The sequence below is a fragment of the Rhamphochromis sp. 'chilingali' genome (genome assembly GCF_963969265.1).
Source record: "Rhamphochromis sp. 'chilingali' genome assembly, chromosome: 13".
Taxonomy (NCBI): Eukaryota; Metazoa; Chordata; class Actinopteri; order Cichliformes; family Cichlidae; genus Rhamphochromis; species Rhamphochromis sp. 'chilingali'.
Genome location: NC_137940.1, coordinates 27,048,383 through 27,067,765, shown reverse-complemented (window position 1 = coordinate 27,067,765; position 19,383 = coordinate 27,048,383). Strand labels below are relative to the sequence as shown.

The 19,383-nt window shown below is 43.9% G+C and overlaps 2 protein-coding genes across 3 annotated transcripts; both read right to left on the bottom strand.

Annotated features, from left to right (window-relative positions):
- Positions 1–696: 696 nt before the first annotated feature.
- LOC308408159 (uncharacterized protein) lies at positions 697–2,629 on the bottom strand. 2 transcript variants are annotated; one of them, XM_080900287.1, is made up of 2 exons: positions 2,400–2,629; positions 697–2,236 (listed from the first exon to the last, which is right to left on the bottom strand). In XM_080900287.1, exon 2 carries the CDS (start codon positions 2,153–2,155, stop codon positions 1,409–1,411), a length of 747 nt encoding a protein of 248 aa, XP_080756413.1. In that variant the 5' UTR covers positions 2,156–2,236; positions 2,400–2,629; the 3' UTR covers positions 697–1,408. The 2 variants fall into 2 exon arrangements, with proteins under 2 accessions (XP_080756413.1, XP_080756414.1); XM_080900288.1 differs by having other exon boundaries at positions 697–2,131.
- A 332-nt stretch (positions 2,630–2,961) lies between these two features.
- On the bottom strand, positions 2,962–6,960 carry atp5po (ATP synthase peripheral stalk subunit OSCP). The gene is made up of 7 exons (XM_080900289.1): positions 6,853–6,960; positions 6,529–6,579; positions 6,334–6,444; positions 5,908–6,037; positions 4,109–4,221; positions 3,848–3,934; positions 2,962–3,216 (listed from the first exon to the last, which is right to left on the bottom strand). Exons 1-7 carry the CDS (start codon positions 6,877–6,879, stop codon positions 3,106–3,108), a joined length of 630 nt encoding a protein of 209 aa, XP_080756415.1. The 5' UTR covers positions 6,880–6,960; the 3' UTR covers positions 2,962–3,105.
- Positions 6,961–19,383: the final 12,423 nt, after the last annotated feature.

Here is a 19,383-nt window from a genome sequence, read left to right as displayed (position 1 = left end):
GGTCAAATCACACTCTCCGCGCGCCATGTTGGCTCTCCACGGAGCGCTGACATGAGGAAACAGGCCGCCAGGCGCTCAGGAAAGCACGATCGAGAGTTGAGGCATTGAGCATATGAACGGGTTTCTTTCTTTTGGTTTCCTGTGATTAAAAAAAATCTGTCGGCGTCCGTTTTCAGCCCGCCGGCACGTAACTTTGATGGTTTGTTGCGTGTCTTGTTGCTCTAACTGAAGCAGATCCACAAACGCGCAAACTGAAACAGAGAAGCACAAAAGGCTCGCTGCAGTGGGCCAGTCCTCAGATCAAAGAGCGTGCAGTTACATGCCGACTTGTCAGCAGAGCAGCTACCCTCTGCCGGCTTTTAAAATGTTTAATATCATACACTGTGGTATGTTTATGTCTCCAAAGGCGGTGCACTTCTATGGTGAATTATCATGTACAGAACACAAAGATTGAAGACGCAGCTCACATCATGGCGGCTTCACCCAAAAAAACATGACCTATAGTTTTTTTAACCTCTTCTTCTGTCACGTACCTGGTAAAAACACGCCCAAAAAGTAAGATCATAAACGTCGGTACGCCCTAAATTAGTCTAACAAGGTGTAAATAAAGGTATTATGATAAAGTGAGTGTCATGTCACAGGACTCAAGCCCCCTTGTGTCCAGAGCAAGAATTACAAGTGACAGGAAACTGTGAAAAAGACGATTTCTTTCTTTTATTTTGGCTTCACATACAGGAAATCATTATTATTATTACATATTCCACAAAGCATTAGTCGTTTCCCCCTCTACTGATCAGTCTAACATACATGCACAAGTGGGAGTGCTTATCGAGTGACTGTGGATATGGAAACAGGCTGTTACAATACATGATGCAAACTATATTTACAAAGTGCAGAAACAAAGGGGGTATTATGCTTTAAGCTTTACCAGTTTGAGTCAATAAAAACGTACCGCAGGGCTCCTGCTTTCCTGAATTGTATCACAAAATAAACCACATAATAGACAAGCGGACAAAACACAAAGGACGACTACATGGTTACATATTTATGCTCGGGAAAGATTTGGTTTCATTAAATTTTTTTTGTTCTAAAATGTATATGCATGTAGAAAATGTCACACAAACAAACATATTCATGTCTTAGAACAGAGTAAGAGAACATGTCACAATTCAGAGGAATACATCAGGGTTACTGAGGTCTGAACCACTAACTATACTGACTGGTGTCATTTCATGTGCATGCACCTCTGCCACACTGGAGCAACATATTTGTGATTCAGCTGTTTATTAGGAAAGGATGATGAGAATGCCAATCACTGTACAATGAAAACTTAGAACCACAGTAAATGATAAAACAACTTTTTCTCCCAGCATACATGAAATGCCACAATTCCTTCTAGTCCTCTTCTTCATGCAACCAAATGTTTTTCAAACACTGGGGAAGCAGCTGCAGAATTTATCTCTGTGGTTTCATCCACTTTATTGCTACCGTGCTCACAAAGTTCTCTTTTCTCCATCATGGTGTATGGAAAAGATGAAACATCACAGCTAGTGAAGTCCAGCTTCTTGGGAGCACTGCAGTTGCTAAAGTCCAGCTTGCTGGTGCCGTCACATCCGAATTCTAGCTTCTTGAGGCGAGTGAGGCTCTTGATGCTGCCAGGCGGTCTCCCAGGGCTCACCTTATATCCTGCAGCTTTGGTGGTTCCAAGGGGCCTACCTGGGCTTGTCTTGAAACCGGCTGCTCTAGTTGTCCCAAGTGGACGTCCAGTACTTGTACGGTACCCAGCTAACTTTGTGGTCCCCGATGGCCTCCCTCTCCGCCCTGACTTCGCTGTGCCCTTCTTTCTCTTAGAGCCCTCAGGCCCTAGAGCTTCACCGGCTCTGATTCTCACAGCCTGTGGCTGGAAGTCATTCTGGGTGTCTTGTAACTGGCACGCCATGGCTTTGTGCATGCCCTGTGGCAAAGGGGCAAGGCCGGCGAGGGACAGCTGCAAACCAGGGTTTGTCGGAGAGGGGTAGAATTTGTTGGACTGTGTACTACATAAATCAAAGTGGCTGCCTGGATGACAGTCCTCTGTTAGTGCACTCATGCAATAGTCACTGCTGCTGGTGGTCACTTGGTGCATCATTTTCTGTTGGGGTACATAGAAATACATGAGCTAGAAAAGCCACGTGTTTTACTGACAATCCAGTTTTTAGTAGCTGACTTCTAGTGGCTCAAACAGGCCTTTTTAGCACTGCAACACAAAACAAACAAAGATAAGTGATGTCCGAAATAAACATGTTCAAACAGAGTCATAGTTTGCAAAAATGCACGGCATGCATAACAATAAATTTAAATGATTACTGGATTACTAGATCGCCGAACTACTCAAAGAGCGAAAGATGAACAGTTCGTACCTCATTTGTTGGTGGACGTTGGAGTGGAAAGGGTTAATTTCGACTCGTCTACGCTTCCTCTCCCTGACGGCCACAACATCTTTGTGAAGGCACTGCACAAACTACGCCCTGGCGTCTGCGAGTGTTGTCTCGAAGCGGGTCTGCTGCATATTTCAACGCTCAGTTAATCCTCTACGCAGAGGTTTGGATGAGAGTGGCAGCCATTTTCACCCAGAAAAAAAAAGGAAAAAAAAAATTTAACCAGCAGACAACAACTGCGCATGCGCAATAAAAGCGTTCAAGAAACGTAGGGACTGATCCGTGTGACGTAATGGGTTTCTGTAGAATCGGAAAAGTATCAAAAATGTATCTAGTAGTGAAGCATGGAACTGTGGTAGCCATGGAACCATAATTGTATCAACAGCACAGCGGTAACTATGTAACTGACACACTGTCTTGAACCAACTGTACATTTATTAAAATGTAGTAATGACAATGTATCAACTAATCTGGCCATGAGATCACTGGTCAGTATAATGGAAGCTGTGTATATGTGCTTTACAAAGACAACAAACATCAGCGATCAATTTTTTTTAGTTTTTATTAACATTTTAAGCACAAACACTGGATTTATAGGGCAACAACAGTGCTGGAACAGGTCAAAATCTACAATTTTCAAAGTTTCCCCTTCGCCAATGGTCGTCTTTGTAAAATTAAGTCCACAGGACTAAGTTTCCTTGATGAGCTTGGTCAGCTTCTGGATCTTTGATCTGGTGGACATGTCCACATACTTGTCTCCAATGCTGACGATCATGCCCCCCAGGATGGAAGGATCCGACTGTGAAGAGACAGGTCGATTGTTAGCCAACACATATGAACACGAGACTTCCCCTTACAAGACAATGATTTCTTGTTTCACAAGTTTCCATTTTTTAGATATTTTTTTTTTTTGGGGGGGGGGGGGGGGGGGGGGGGGGGGGGAGAGATTAAAATAGTGGATTGAGCCGCGTTTAAAATCTCTTTGATATACAATTAAAGGCTTTTGCAGAGGACACAATGGACATTGGTTTTTAAATCTATGAACATTTTAACTTGTCGACATCTCAGAGCCTTGCGGGGAAAAAAAGATGTCAGATGCTTTTCCATTTCCTGGAATTCACTATTTAAATGTTCATCTTACAGCCAATCATAATACAAACTCCTCTAGTTGATTATGTACATTTTTAAATTCATATTTATTTAATGCAAGTTTCCAGAAAATATTTGCTTCACTATGTAAATTATACAAATTGTTACATTTGTGCGCTTAAACATTATCTCACCAGTCTGAGATAAGACATGTTATGCAAGAAAATTAACTCCACATCTTAGAATTGACTAATGCACAAAAACAGTTTTCCCCTGAAGATAAAAATTCATCAGCAAGATGGTTATGTACAGATTTCTGGGACTGTGCATTAGAGTTGTACCTTTGTTTCCAGCTTGATAGTCTCACCCTTCTGAAGAAAGCCTTTAAGAGCTACTTTCAGCTCGGAGAGATTAGCTTCATCCAAAGGCTGCAATGGATAAACATTCATTATAAAGGTACAATATGTCTAAATCAATAATACTGCAATTGATAAAATAAATGATATATACAGCAGCAAATATTGCTTAAGTGATGTGACCTGTTTTCAGTATCTGAAAAAAATAATGTATGAACATATCTTGTATATACACCCATTTCATACCTGCGCAGTAGTGACGGAGCAGATCACCTCTCCACGGTGTGCACTCATCATCTTGCTGAAAGCGTTAATAACATCCCCAGTTAAAGTAAGACGACCATTGTCAGCCAAAACATCTAAAGAGGGAGAAAAAAAAAAAGACAATACATGTTTGAGCAAGATTCTCCACTTTTCTATCTGCTCAGAGCAAAGTGTAGCTTTTGTATTACATCAGTTTAAAGTAAACAGTGTGGGATTTTGCCAAGTTCTTCCTAGTAACACTCATTTACCCTTAATCAAATCAAAGTTTACATCTATAGCACATCAACACAACTCAGGCTACGTCCACACTAGCCCGGATAGATATGAAAACGGCGTTTTCGTCTATAAACGCTCCGCAGCCACACTAGCGTCTTCAGTCGTTTTCACAGAGTTGTGTGTCCACGTTGAAACGGCCAAAAACGCTTACGTTCCAGTCCTGCGCATGCGCAAAAGCAAGTGAGGATTAAAGAATTTGAAGAAAAGCTATCTGGAGCATGTACAAACTGATATTAATGTTTTTTAGGGCTGTCAAAATTGAGAGTGTTAAGGTTCAAGAGCAATCAAAACAACTGCTGTATAATGCCCTCCGCTATCTTTGTTTAATTGGTCACATGACTGCATCACATGACTAAAATGCATCATCGTTTTAGAAAGTCTGCGTTTTCGAATGTCCACACTGCGACGGGACAGCTCCGTTTTGAAATGTATGTGTTTTCCCTTGGGAAAGCGCCGTCCCAGTGTGGACGGGAGGCCAAAACAGAGAAAAAGCATTTTCAAATGAAAACGCATTAGTGTGGACGTAGCCTCAATTGAATAAGTGCTGTACAGGCTATGCAACATAGACATAATAGTCACAAAATCAACAACAAACATACACCAAAATACACAATACAACCATAAACCTTGATTAAAGGAGGAAAAAAATAATCAAACTGTGATATAAGTAAATAGGAATACAGAATAAAATTTGCACAATAAAAACCTGGGAAAACCTGCTCAACTTAGACTGTAAACCAGTGAGAATAACCAGTTTCTTTTTCATCAGCGTTTTAAAATGATGGAGCGTCTGGGCAGCTCTTATGTGAAAAGGTAGACTGTTTCACAGATTAGGAGCTGCACCTGAAAAGGTTCTGTTGCCTCTTCTCTTTTAAGCCTGGATCTAGGAATGTTCAAGAGCAGCTGGTCCGTAGACCCCATAAAACACAGCTTGTGAATGTGGTCCAAACCTTATGGCTGTTGTGTCAAAGTATTTTCATATACATGTTATTTTCTTATAATCAACATACTTCTAGCTGCTCTGTTTTTTCTCCAAGGGGGTTGCAACAGCAGATCTGTAATATGCAACTGAATTAATGTACGAATGAGGATTGTAGTAAGGAAGCATTGTTAGAGTGTCGAAAAGAGCTATGCAAAGAAAACACCCTTTAGGCTTCAGACCGATACTAAGCTTAACAAGATGGCTTTCTTTATGTTTTGATCAGAAAGAGGTTCCTAAACAATATTCAAACCAAATATGCCCAATTGGGCATTAAGAATAACGAACCATGTGAAATCTCAAGGACCTGCATGTATAAGTGCTGCAACCATCACATGACTACGTGCAACAACATGTTCCTTACTTTGCGACCTTGGTAACATCATATCTGGAACATGCTAGTGGACTGTTGTCTTTGAAAATGTAACAAAACTAGGTTCAAATGTATTGCATGTGTACACGCCACAAACACACACGATTAATGACACAGGGGTCCCAGCAGTAACACGGGTCTGTGATCACTCACTGATGAGGTTGACAGTGATGGGTGAAACCTTGGCCTTTGCAAGGGCATCGTTGAAGGTCTTCTGCTTGAGGCTGCGCTTCACATGAGGATTCATTACAACACTGTTCATTTTAGGGTCCTTGATCAGGGCCTGAAAAATAATGTGGCAGACAACAGCAAAAAAAAAAAAAAAAAAAAAGTAAGTAAGTATTAGACAAAAGGTAGATGGTACCGAAACTGCTTGGATTATCAATATTTAATAATCAGGTCACTAATCTCATTATTAATTAAAAACCAAACAAACAATATATTTAAACATCCTGCGATGCTATTTAAATATATCACAGTAATATGCACATAACCCTGTGATCAAATATTAAGTAAAGCATCATTTTCATCATTCAGTGTCAGCAACATTAAAAATAGTTTCCTTTTTTGTTGACTTACAGACACTTTTCCCAGCTCCTGCTCCACTTGGTCCAGTTTGTTCTGCTTACTGGCAGCTGAGAACAGAGCAGTGGCATAACGGCCCTCCACTCCATACACCTGGATGGGAGGCTACAAGGACATTTACAGGGATAAGCTACCTTAACACCCTGTCACAAATTACTGAAGAAGGTTATTGCACTGCACGTCACTCACCTTAACCAGTTTGGCTGCAGGTCTGATCACAGACGTGCTGAACTGGCGTGCCTGCAAAATAATATTTGTATGAAAATTAAAGCCTGAGCTGGTGAATTATTAGCCCGCTTTGCACCGTTTACGTTTAACTCAGTTAGCTGGTTGGCTAACACGTTAGCAGTCATTCAAGTGAAATGCCTCGTGTGAATTCTTTTTGAAAGTTCAGCGCTCATTTCTGCTCAGCATAATTAATAAAACTCACCAAACAAGTTTTGGAAGATATGAAAACAAAAATGAGCCCTATTATAAAGGTTAAAATTTAAAAGAGATAACTGAATGTCATACCTGCTGTCCTAGCATGAATGCTGCCATTTTCTCCTACAGCTGTCCAGAGTAGAACGACCGACTGCGCATGTGTGCTTTAGAGGAAGGCGTCTTGCTGTGGGTAATGTAGTTCTTCCGGTGCAGTTCATCGTGAATAAGAGTCCCCAAAACAAGAAGCTGTTACGGAATTAAACAAGTTTGTTTTGTTTGTTTATATTATGTGTAGTAATTAATATTTTAAGCTATAGTAAATGTATATACCATCGAGGAAGTCTTTTTTTGAGTATTAGGTGAAATATAGCATACTTCTCTTAAGATATAAGTAGGCAATAGAAAACAACAAAATACTTGTTTTGGATATGCCTGGTCACATTAACAGGCTAAAACCAGAGACTGTACATTAAAGATGGACAAAGCCACCATAGAACCACCCACTTTGTCTACCTCTAAAAACAGCCGCATTAGATTGTTGAAAACAACATGATGTTTATTTTATAAATTATGGTTGGGAGTATATGGACATTGATTGACATTTGGAAACAACCTCAAGTGGTCATTTAATAAACTGCAGTTGTCTCACTGCTTCACTTTTTTTGCCCCAGATTTAGCTGCGTGACTAAAGGAAGAGGAAATTACTTAGAAAGTCTAACAACTAACTGGAACACAAAAACAGTGAGACAGGGAGCTGCTAGTTTTACATTTTAAAGCATACTTTGTGAGTTTAGTTATTTCTCATTAATTAGTGAATGCATTATATGAGTCCTATGAAGCTATTTTAATTTTAACATTTAAACAAGGTGACTCTATATGCTAAAATGCTGCATGGATAATTCCTTTTGTGTCCCGCTACCTTCTTGCTTTTCTTTTAAGAAAGACTAAAAAAGCAGTTTATTCATTTTTGTTTTTCTGGTTAAAATGTAAAATATTTAGTACCGGGGGAAAAGTATGGAGTCACCCCTCATTTATTTATGTTTTTCTCCAAAGAAGCCAGACTTGTAAACTTCTTATTAAGTTTTAAAACATTGTTGAACAGTAGTTCTCCAGGCTAACTGGAGGACTTTGAAAGTTTTTCTTTGTACATTGGCTGCTTTTTCGCTCATTTTCAGTCCTTGACTTGAATCTGGACATTTTCTGAAGAAGCAAGATGTTTGTTAAGGTAGTTAAGAAATAAAAATATGAATCGTTCAAGCATAAAAAGGCACCTAACTCAAGGAATGAACCAGTGTTGTGTCTAAACATAACAGAGAACTTACCAGAGAACCAATTTTAAATTGTGTGTTTAGCCAAAGTTAACACAGTTTGATAGAGTTAAAATAGCATTTTTGCACCAATTAGGTGATTACCAAAAAAGCATATCTTGGGATGGTGTCCTTAAAAATCTAAGGAAACCAGACAAGTGGAAGACAAAAAGAAGTGGGAAGCTTAATAAACTATCTACCTGATCTGACACCTGACTGGAGAGATGCATCTAGTCCTATATACATACTGTTCACTGAAGCCTCACGACCCTCAGACCCTCACGGCCCCCCTCTTGGACCCCCTGCAGTTTGCATACAGAGCCAACAGGTCTGTAGATGACGCCATCAACATGGCCCTACACTTCATCCTGCAGCATCTGGACTCCCCAGGAACCTACGCCAGGATCCTGTTTGTGGACTTCAGCTCTGCCTTCAACACCATCCTTCCAGACCATCTCCGAGGCAAGCTTTCCCAGATGAATGTGCCTGATTCCATCTGCCGGTGGATCACTGACTTCCTGACGGACAGGAAGCAGCATGTGAGGCTGGGAAAGAATGTCTCGGACTCCCGGACCATCAGCACCGGCTCCCCTCAGGGCTGTGTTCTTTCTCCTCTGCTCTTCTCCCTGTACACCAACTGCTGCACCTCCACCCACCAGTCTGTCAAGCTAATCAAGTTTGCAGATGACACCACCGTTATTGGACTCATCTGGGACGGGGATGAGTCTGCCTACAGCAGGGTTGTTGTGGCTGTCCTGGTGCAGCCACAACAACCTGGTGCTGAATGCCCAGAAGAAAGTAGAGATTAGGGATGGGTACCGGTGTCCGGTGCCATCACATAAACGGTAGTAACCAGACCGAAAAGCAGCGCACATTTCGGTGCTTTTTTTTCCCGAGCTGTGATACACTTCTAGCCAATCATTTTACGTTTCCCAGGATAGTAGGCGGGGCCAGGTACGTACGTTCAGTTAGAGCAGAGCTACAGATTAAAAATGTCCAAGGCGAAGCGGTCAAAAGTCTGGTTGTACTTCACAGCAAAATATGCAAACTCAGCAGCCTGTAACAAGTGCTTTAAGCTGATACTGTGATACTGTCAAAGGAGGTAACACCTCAAATCCGATGAAACACCTGGCGACGCATAGCGTTTTTTTTAAAAGCCGAGAAATGCGCCGTATTTGATAGGTTGCTGCGAGACCTCACACCGAGCACGTTGGGTGGGTTGCCAGTTATCGGACCCGGAGCAACATCCCCCAAAAACCCGAGGAATAGAGTCCTGGCCCCTAGCCCTGCCAGTGTAGCAGAAATGATGAGGATATTGATGCAGCAGCAGCCGTTCTTCTCTGCGTGAGTCGCTTAATGTTGTTCGAGTGTAATTTACGTTGAGTAGGCTAACCACGTTATTACATTAATGCATGTAAGGTGAACTAGCAAACATCATCATAGCTACATGCGGCTGTCCTCTTGTTTGATGGCAGATACTCCCTTCACCCTGGATAAAAAGGCTAAAATGACCAAAGAAAAAGTGGGAAACAGCTGAACATGAGAGGTTTTTGGACAAAGTTTGTGTTTTTTCCATTGTTTAAGCACTGCTTCCAGCCAAGAGTGATACCATATATGCCCCATAGCTGCAGAAAAGGCTAACATTGTTATCTTTTTACAAAAAAAAAAACAAAACAGCTGAACATGAGAGGTTTTTGGACAAAGTTTGTGTTCTCCATTCTTTAAGCACCGGTTCGAGCACCGTTTAAGCACCGGCACCGTTTCAAAAGTACCGATTTGGCACCGGTATCGGATAAAACCTAAACGATACCCATCCCTAGTAGAGATTATTGTGGACTTCAGGAAGCACACAGCCCCACTCCCCCCCATCATCCTGACTGACACCCCCATCACCTCTGTGGACTCATTCCACTTCCTGGGTACCACCATCACCCAGGACCTGAAGTGGGAGCCCACCATCACCTCCGTCATTAAGAAAGCCCAGCAGAGGATGTACTTCCTGAGGCAGCTGAAGAAATTCAACCTGCCAACACGGACGATGATGCAATTCTACACTGCAATCATCGAGTCCATCCTCACCTCCTCCATCACCGTGTGGTACGCTGAAGCCACTATCAGGGACAAACAGAGACTGCAGCGTGTTGTGCGCTCTGCTGAGAAGGTGATTGGCTGCAGACTCCCATCTCTGCAGGACCTGTACACCTCCAGGACACTGGGGCGTGCAGCTCGGATCTCAGCTGACCCTTCTCACCCTGGACACAGTCTGTTTGACCTGCTCCCCTCAGGCAGGAGGCTCCGGTCCATTCGCACCAGAACCTCTCGCCACAAGAACAGTTTCTTCCCCTCTGCTGTTGGACACATGAACAAAAATCGTATGACTGTTCCCACCACTAACACATGACCCTACGCTGTGTTCACTGCATCATTCCATGTTTAGCACTGATCACCACCTGCACTCATGTATATATCTATCTACTTAGCACTTTTAATTCTTATTCTTATTTTTATTTTCATGTCTATTTTAGCGTAATTTATGACAGTATGTTTGCACTGAAGCACCGCAGCAATTTCCTAATGTTGTAAACCTGCTCAACATTTGGCAATAAAACCCTTTCTGATTCTGATTCTGAAATGATTTCATTAGAAGGATGGCTGTCAAGTAGCCATTCTTCAGTAAGGGATACAGGGAAAAGGGATGAGCTATGTCACATTATACAAGAACTGGATTGAAACTCGATGGCAACAGGTCTGATTGAGTGATGAATCCAAATCTGAAACTTTTGGTTCAAATCAGTATGTACAGAGGAGGTCAGAGAGAGAGGTTCAACAGTGAGTGTCTACAGCCATCTCTAAAACTATGGAGGCTCTTCTACGGTTTAGAGGTGTATTTCGGCCCGTGTTTCTTATCTTTGACAAAACTGATGGAGTTATGAATGCAGAAAAGTACCTTCAGATTTTGATCCACAATGCAATAACATCTGGAAAGCAGCTGACTGGCAACAACTTAATTTTTCAACATGACAATGATCCAAAACACTTTTTGCACATTTCAATAAATCACTGCATGTTTTTGACATGGTGGTTTGCGCAGTTATTTGACGGGAGCAGGGGCAGACCTACTGTGGTGGCATGGGGTGGAAGTTACCACCATAAAATAATCTCTTGCAATAACAATGTTGTTTATTAAAATAAAATAGCATTACCACTTTGAGCCTAGCTACAATGAACATTGAATATACATTATAAAACTGAATATATGGCATAGTGTTATCCCCTCCCCACCAATTAAAAATGAACGTAAGAATGAAGGTGAGTTTTATTAACCCTCTCAGGTCGATGGATGTGCAGGCATGTCCAAATCACATGACTGATTAAAGATGACAGAGCAACAAGACGCAGCCACGCTGAGTCTCCATTTCAACTTGTGTTGAAATTGAATGGACTTCAAACTATATGTGTTGATAGGCCACAAAAAACCAGGGTCATCACATGTGATGCTTTTTTCTGAATACTACATTTAGCGCAGGAGGAAATGGTAAAAACTGTGATTTCTAAGAACACCGCTTGCAAGCATTATCTGTTTGCAAGTGTGGCGAGACGAGGTTGGGATATAAAGTAAATACTCTTCAGTTTTAAAGAACGACAACGCCACCCTGGGAATTTCACCCAGAGAATACTGGAAATGACACTAAATCACCAAAAAGGCACTTAGGTTCGCTATACTCAATCCAGAGACGAGGTTCAATAATAAACAAATTGACAATTTATTAATAATTATTTAAAACACCATATAAAAACACAATCATAAATATTCAAATACAAATATGCTTAAAAAGGTATTCAGAGCTGAGGCTTACCAGTGGAGGGGCAGGGATGCCACACACAAACTAAAGAAAGAAAACACACCCAAAACACAAGTGCAACACACTATCACACACACTCACACTAATAAACTAAACAAGGCAGGTGTGTACACTCAAGGGATCCCACCACCAAGGCACCCTAGTCTCCTCCACGTCGGCACTCCGCATCTGAATAAAAGAAACAAAGAAAATTTTAATATATTACAACAAACTAATGTGTAGCACCGGGGGATAACCCAACTGCAAGACCACACTGGTGATCTACAGCTAGAAAAAGGGCCTCCCACCAGTGGTGTAACAAAAATCCAAACTACAAATCAAAAGCAATAAAACAACATACAATCTGGATAAAACTCTAAAATCTGGAGCAAACGGAATCGCCGTACTGCTCCAACTTGCCGTCCACACGACGATAAGTTAACAGTCAATCAATATGCACGCCAGCTGACTCCGATAACCGGCATGCATATAGCCGTTGTCCACGCCGACGTCCACTGTGAAAGCTGACAGCAGCAGGGAAAGAATTCTCACAACGGGAACAGACGGTAAAAGCACAGCAAGGCAAAACAGCAGCACTTCAGTTCGCGTAGCTTGGCGCAAAACTAAGGTCCACACTTCCTGCGAAACATAATAAATAATTACTATAAACGAACAATAGAAGGCAGAGAGCGTAACAAAAGTTGATTACGTACCAAGTAAGCCGGGTCATAGAATGTAAGCAGAATAGCTCAGAGGAGGCTTCTATAGCTACGACCAGCCGCGATGGAGACTTTAGAGGAGTAACCCACAAACGATCTCTACCACACCGAGGAAGTCAGGTGACCAAAAAGGAGATCACAGGCAAGCAATGCAGAGACACTCAAATGGCCACTATTTATACCAGCGCCCCCTAATGGGCCAGGCTGAAAGTGGGTTGGACCGAGGGATAACATTCATCCTGCCACATTCTACCCCTCCTTCTTGCATCGTCGCCCCGACGATGAATTACAAAGACACCCAGATTAGTCCCAAGGCCTAAAAAATGCAGAGACAGCATGTACCCTAGGCTCAGAAATAGAGTTAGCAGCCCCTTGTGCCACCTCCCCTGTTGGTCTTGGGAGATGATGGATGTTTGAATGCTGGCCAGCTGTAGACCGGGTTGTTTTTCGCACCACCACATTTCTTGTATCAGAACTCGTAGAGGGAGCAGGAAGAGAGCTAGATGGAACTGGTGCTACACTCGGAGTAACCGTACAAGTGGCTGGGACATCGGAAGTTCGGTCTTCTGGCCGGAGCAACAACTCAGGGCTACTTGGAATCACTGCCACTGGGCTGTAAGATGGTGAAACATTTACTTGAGGAGCTCCTACGCTCAGGAATAACAGGTCACTGTCACTTGATGAGTCATGTCCTGGTTCTGGGGAGGATATTTCTGGGCCACGTGGGCTACTGCTTGGAGCAGGCCCTTCTGATGGTGTGGCTGCCGTTATCACAGCCTTCAACAAGGTACGATGAACATGCTTCACACTGCTGGGATCATCTGCAGGTGCAATGGTATATACTGCCCCACCTCCTTTAGGTGCCTTCAGGATTCTATATACCACGGGTTTCCATCGATCTTGGATTTTACATCTCCCTCTTCCACTCAGATCGCGCAGGAACACCAACTGGCCGTCGTTCAATGGTGCCTCTTTCACCTTTTTATCATGGTGCCTCTTTCTGCGGTCGGCAGCCAATTGCAATCGTTCCTTGGCTCCTTCATGTACAACCTGTAGCCGGGCTTGATGCTCCTGAATCCACTCGTGCACATCTCCACTGATGGGGTCCGGTACTCTGCCCAACAGAAAGTCCACTGGCAACCTGGGTTCTTGCCCAAACATCAATAAGAATGGGGTTTCCCCAGTAGCCTGATGGGGAGTGGTATTATAACAGTAGAGTAACTGGGGCAAACATACATTCCAGTCTCTTTTTCTGGATACTGGCAGGGTCCGCAACAAATTGTGCAAAGTCCTATTAAAACGTTCACACTGACCATTTCCAGCCGGATGATAAGGAGTAGTGTGGGACTTCTCGATACCATAAAACCTGCAGAGCTGCTGGATCAGGGAGCTTTCAAAGTTACGACCCTGATCGGAATGGATACGCGCTGGTACACCAAACTTTGAAAACCACTCAGTCACGAGAACCTGGGCCACTGTAGCAGCACATTGGTCACGAGTGGGGACAGCCAATGTATACTTGCTGAAAACATCAGTCATCACCAAAACGTTCTCCAGCCCATTCCGGGAAGGTTCGAGCAAGGTGTAATCAATGGCCAAGATTTCATTTGGTCGAGAAGCCAACAAATGTCCCATGAAACTTTGAGCTGCTGGTTGGGTGTCTTTTGCAACTTGGCAACGTTCGCATCTCTGACACCAACGAGCTACCTCAGCAGACATACCTGGCCAGTAGCACCGTGAGCGGAGAAGCGCTAGGGTCCTTTCCACACCTTGATGGCCGTGCTCCTGATGAACATGAGTCAACACCTGCTCAATTAGTGCACTAGGCAGCAAAAGCTGAAGTACCACCTCGGCACCGTCAGGGCGATGAACCTGACGATACAGAACTCCTTCCCTTTCAATCAGACGATCCCATTGTCGTAGCAGCACCAGAGCAAGTGGAGCAAGCTGCTGCCGCTCCTCAAAGCTGGGTCGCTGCTTCCGTCTCCAGAACACCAAGATCTCTTTTATCACTGGGTCGACCTGTTGGAGGGTATGAAGATCAGGAGTAGTGAGATGGGGCAAAACTGTAATGGCAGCTTGTGATACCTCAGCTGGTCCCAGCCGCAAGGCTTGTTGAAGAGGTCCAGGCAAGGCTGTACCAGGAACCATGGCTTTAATCTCCTGAGGATCAGGTGGATGCTGGCGAGATAAAGCGTCTGCATTCTTATTACTCCTTCCTGACCTGTACTTTAAGTCAAAGTCAAACGAAGCGAGCTGAGCTGCCCAGCGCTGTTCAGTAGCCCCAAGTTTAGCAGAAGACAAGTGACTAAGAGGATTGTTGTCGGTGTAAACAATACACTTGTGGCCCAACAAGTACTCTCTAAATTTCTCAGTCATGGCCCACTTAAGTGCCAAAAACTCCAGCTTCATTGAGCTATAATTTAGCATATTGCGCTCAGGGGGCCTCAAACCCCGACTGGCATAGGCTATTGGCCTCACTTTACCTCCCTGCTCCTGGGAAAGCACTGCCCCTAGGCCGGCATGGCTGGCATCCACTTCTAAAATAAAAGGCAAAGAGAAATCTGCATAAGCGAGCACTGGTGCTGTTGTCAGTTTAGTTTTTAATGCCTCAAAACTTTGAGCACACTCTACAGTCCAGTTCTCCACGACACCATGCTCTGACCTCTTCTTTGATTTTCTGCCTCCCCACTCTGCCACCAGTCTATGCAGAGGTGCCGCCAACTTGGCAAAACCCTCCACAAAACGGCGATAATAGCTGGCAAACCCAAGGAAGGAGCGTAGTTCCGAAACAGTCTTAGGAGGCTGCCAGTTAGCCACCACTTCCACCTTGCTAGGGTCCGTAGAGACACCTTGATCGGAGATGACATGGCCTAGGTAGCGAACCTCCCGCTGGAAAAAGGCACATTTGGCAAGCTTGGCTTTTAAACCTTCCTGCTGAAGCCGACCTAGCACCACATCCAGCCGCTCAAGATGTTGCTGTACTGTTGATGAAAAGATTACAATGTCATCAAGATAGAGAAGCAGAGACTGGCACTGTTGATCACCGAAAAGGCGTTGCATTAGTCTCTGGAAGGTGCTAGGGGCATTACAGAGCCCAAATGGCATTCGGTTCCACTCAAATAGGCCGAAAGGAGTACAGAAGGCAGTCTTGGGCCTATCCTCTTCCGTAACTGGGACCTGATTATAGCCACTTGCTAAATCCATGGTGGAAAACCAACGGGCACCAGTCAGCGCATCTAAGGATTCTTCAATGCGCGGCAGGGGGAATGCATCTTTCCTTGTCTTGTTGTTCAGTTGCCGATAATCAACACACATGCGCGGGCTGCCATCCTTCTTCTTAACGAGCACAATGGGAGAAGCATAGGGGCTGCTACTCTCTCTAATCACCTCGGCCCCTAACAACTGGTTAATATGCTCTTTCACAACCTCGTACTCTGAAGGGGGGATGCGCCTATAACGCTGCCGCACGGGGATATCATCTAAGACTGGAATGTCATGGGAGATCAAGTTAGTGCAACCCAAATCAGTGTCATGAGCAGAAAAGACCGAGCTGTATTTCTTAAGGAGAGACCTCACCTGTCCCTGTTCCTCTGCTGACAGTTTAGACAAATCAATCCCTTCCATCTGATCCTGCACAGTAGGAGTGGCGGTGTGAGATGCCATTGTGGCTACGTTAGGGAGTACTTCTATCACACCAGCGGGCAAACTGACCACATGAACATCTTCCAGGGTCCCTATAATGGTCCTAGGGTAAAGCAAGACCGCCGTAGTCCCTACATTAACAACTGGTATGTATGCAGTACCTCGAACCACTCGAACCAATGCAGGGGACGCTAAAAGTCCAGCAGGCAAGTTAACATCAGTAGGTTCAAATAACACAGTGGCACCTGAATATTGCTCAGAACAGGTGGCAGCCACTACTTTCATTACACCACCCGGAATGCAACATGCTCGCTTACCCCTCACTCTCACATGGCCAGACAAATCCAGTGGGGCTCTTATACTAACGTCATGGCACTTTTGCAGCGCCTGCACAAGGGGTTTAGGGGCCTCTGTGACAAAGCCCAAACTAAACAATGCTTCACCGTGTTGCCCAAAAAGCTCGTGGTAACACTTCCGAATGACATTCATCCCCAATACACCCGGAACCGTGGAAGGTCCTGCACCTGGAGGATCTTTAACGACCAACACGCCACACTGTGGAAGAAACTTGTCACAGAGCTCTACACTTAGCTCGATATAGCCAAGGTAAGGAATGGACAACCCATTAGCCGCTTTAAGCTGCAACCAATGACAAGCTTGGAGACGCTCTTGACCCCAGGACTCAAAATGCTGGCGGAAAAAACTTTCAGTAATGGTAGAGACCATGGACCCCGTATCAACCAAACAAGGTACTTTTATACCGCCCATGTCCACATCTATATGAGGACAGGATGAAATTAATTTCGAGACTGCCTCTGGACCATTAGAAACAACCCTTGAGCCAATAGACACCCCACCCGAACTGTGGCTCGGCAATACGGAGGGTGCTAGTTTTCCGAAGCCGTATTTAAAGGAGAGTGCCTGCGATTATGCAGAGGGGCCTGCGAAGGAGGCCGGGAACGAGGAACGCGTTCCCCATCACACTCCCGAGCAAAATGTCCCGGTTGCTGACAACGACGGCATATAATGGAGTCGCCCCGTCCTGAGCGAGGCATTCGATGGGGGCCCTGCAATCGAGCAATGCTCTGAGTGAGCTGATTAAGTTGCTCCTGCTGGCACTTTAACAATTCCTTCATCTCGCTCATCTCAGACAAATGGGTAGACTGGGCTATTCCTGAAGGACCGCTATGGACCCCATACTGAATGCCATAAACAGAAGGGACAGAACTGCTTCTATGCCTAACACCACTAGGCAACCCTTCACGTTCCCACCTAATAGCTTCCCCTCTAATCTCCAGCAATGTCAGTGTGGGCTGCCTCCTTACTAGCTGCTTTAACTCCCGCCGCAAGGTACTATCTAAGACCTGCTCAACAAATTGATCTCTTAATAAAACGTCAGCATTGGGCATGCCATTGGGGGCACTCGATTTAACTTTCTCCATAAGACCCAAGAGAGCGAGGGAAAACTCTTGCAGTGTCTCACTTTCCTGCTGTTTTCTAAAGAAGAAAGCTTCCTGCAATGCTACATAGGATTCTGAACAGCCATAAAGTTCTTGCAATATAGTAATTATCTTAGCAGGATCAGTCCTCTCTGCACTAGAGCGATATTTAATCTCCTCACGTGCTTCTCCTTCTAGGTGGTCAAACAGGAAAAATGCTTTATCAGCCAAAGACAAATGACGTGCTCTAGCACAACCTTCTATTTCCTCCAACCATTCATTCAACCCTATACCTGATTTTCCTCTAAACATAGGGCACTTTCTGTCACGGGGCACAAAAACTAGTCTCTCTGCTACAGAGACACCAGCCGTTGGGGGGTTAACAGATGATGCAGTTGAAGTAGAAGGTGTAGCACTAGTACCTGACCCAACAGCCCTCTCATTGTCTGCTTTCAGCTGCGCGATCAAGTCCCTGAGTTCCTGTAACTCTTCCTCCATCTCTGTAACACAGCTGTGAAATCCCACACCAAAGTAGCTGCTGCTTTGCCTTTATTCTGTACAAAATAATATAAAAAAAACAATTTACGTTACACCAAACAAAAAAAGAAGAACACACGTCTCTGTTTTAAAGAGTATATCCTGTCGACAACGCCAAGTTTGTGGCGAGACGAGGTTGGGATATAAAGTAAATACTCTTCAGTTTTAAAGAACGACAACGCCACCCTGGGAATTTCACCCAGAGAATACTGGAAATGACACTAAATCACCAAAAAGGCACTTAGGTTCGCTATACTCAATCCAGAGACGAGGTTCAATAATAAACAAATTGACAATTTATTAATAATTATTTAAAACACCATATAAAAACACAATCATAAATATTCAAATACAAATATGCTTAAAAAGGTATTCAGAGCTGAGGCTTACCAGTGGAGGGGCAGGGATGCCACACACAAACTAAAGAAAGAAAACACACCCAAAACACAAGTGCAACACACTATCACACACACTCACACTAATAAACTAAACAAGGCAGGTGTGTACACTCAAGGGATCCCACCACCAAGGCACCCTAGTCTCCTCCACGTCGGCACTCCGCATCTGAATAAAAGAAACAAAGAAAATTTTAATATATTACAACAAACTAATGTGTAGCACCGGGGGATAACCCAACTGCAAGACCACACTGGTGATCTACAGCTAGAAAAAGGGCCTCCCACCAGTGGTGTAACAAAAATCCAAACTACAAATCAAAAGCAATAAAACAACATACAATCTGGATAAAACTCTAAAATCTGGAGCAAACGGAATCGCCGTACTGCTCCAACTTGCCGTCCACACGACGATAAGTTAACAGTCAATCAATATGCACGCCAGCTGACTCCGATAACCGGCATGCATATAGCCGTTGTCCACGCCGACGTCCACTGTGAAAGCTGACAGCAGCAGGGAAAGAATTCTCACAACGGGAACAGACGGTAAAAGCACAGCAAGGCAAAACAGCAGCACTTCAGTTCGCGTAGCTTGGCGCAAAACTAAGGTCCACACTTCCTGCGAAACATAATAAATAATTACTATAAACGAACAATAGAAGGCAGAGAGCGTAACAAAAGTTGATTACGTACCAAGTAAGCCGGGTCATAGAATGTAAGCAGAATAGCTCAGAGGA

Coding starts and splice junctions, on each gene's coding strand:
- atp5po (XM_080900289.1), bottom strand. CDS start 6,879: ATGGCAGCATTCATGCTAGGACAGCAG. Junction 6,580..6,852: donor CATTCATGCTAGGACAGCAG/GTATGACATTCA, acceptor ATTATTTTGCAG/GCACGCCAGTTCAGCACGTC. Junction 6,038..6,333: donor AGGAGCTGGGAAAAGTGTCT/GTAAGTCAACAA, acceptor ATTATTTTTCAG/GCCCTGATCAAGGACCCTAA.
- LOC308408159 (XM_080900287.1), bottom strand. CDS start 2,155: ATGTATTTCTATGTACCCCAACAGAAAATGATGCACCAAGTGACCACC.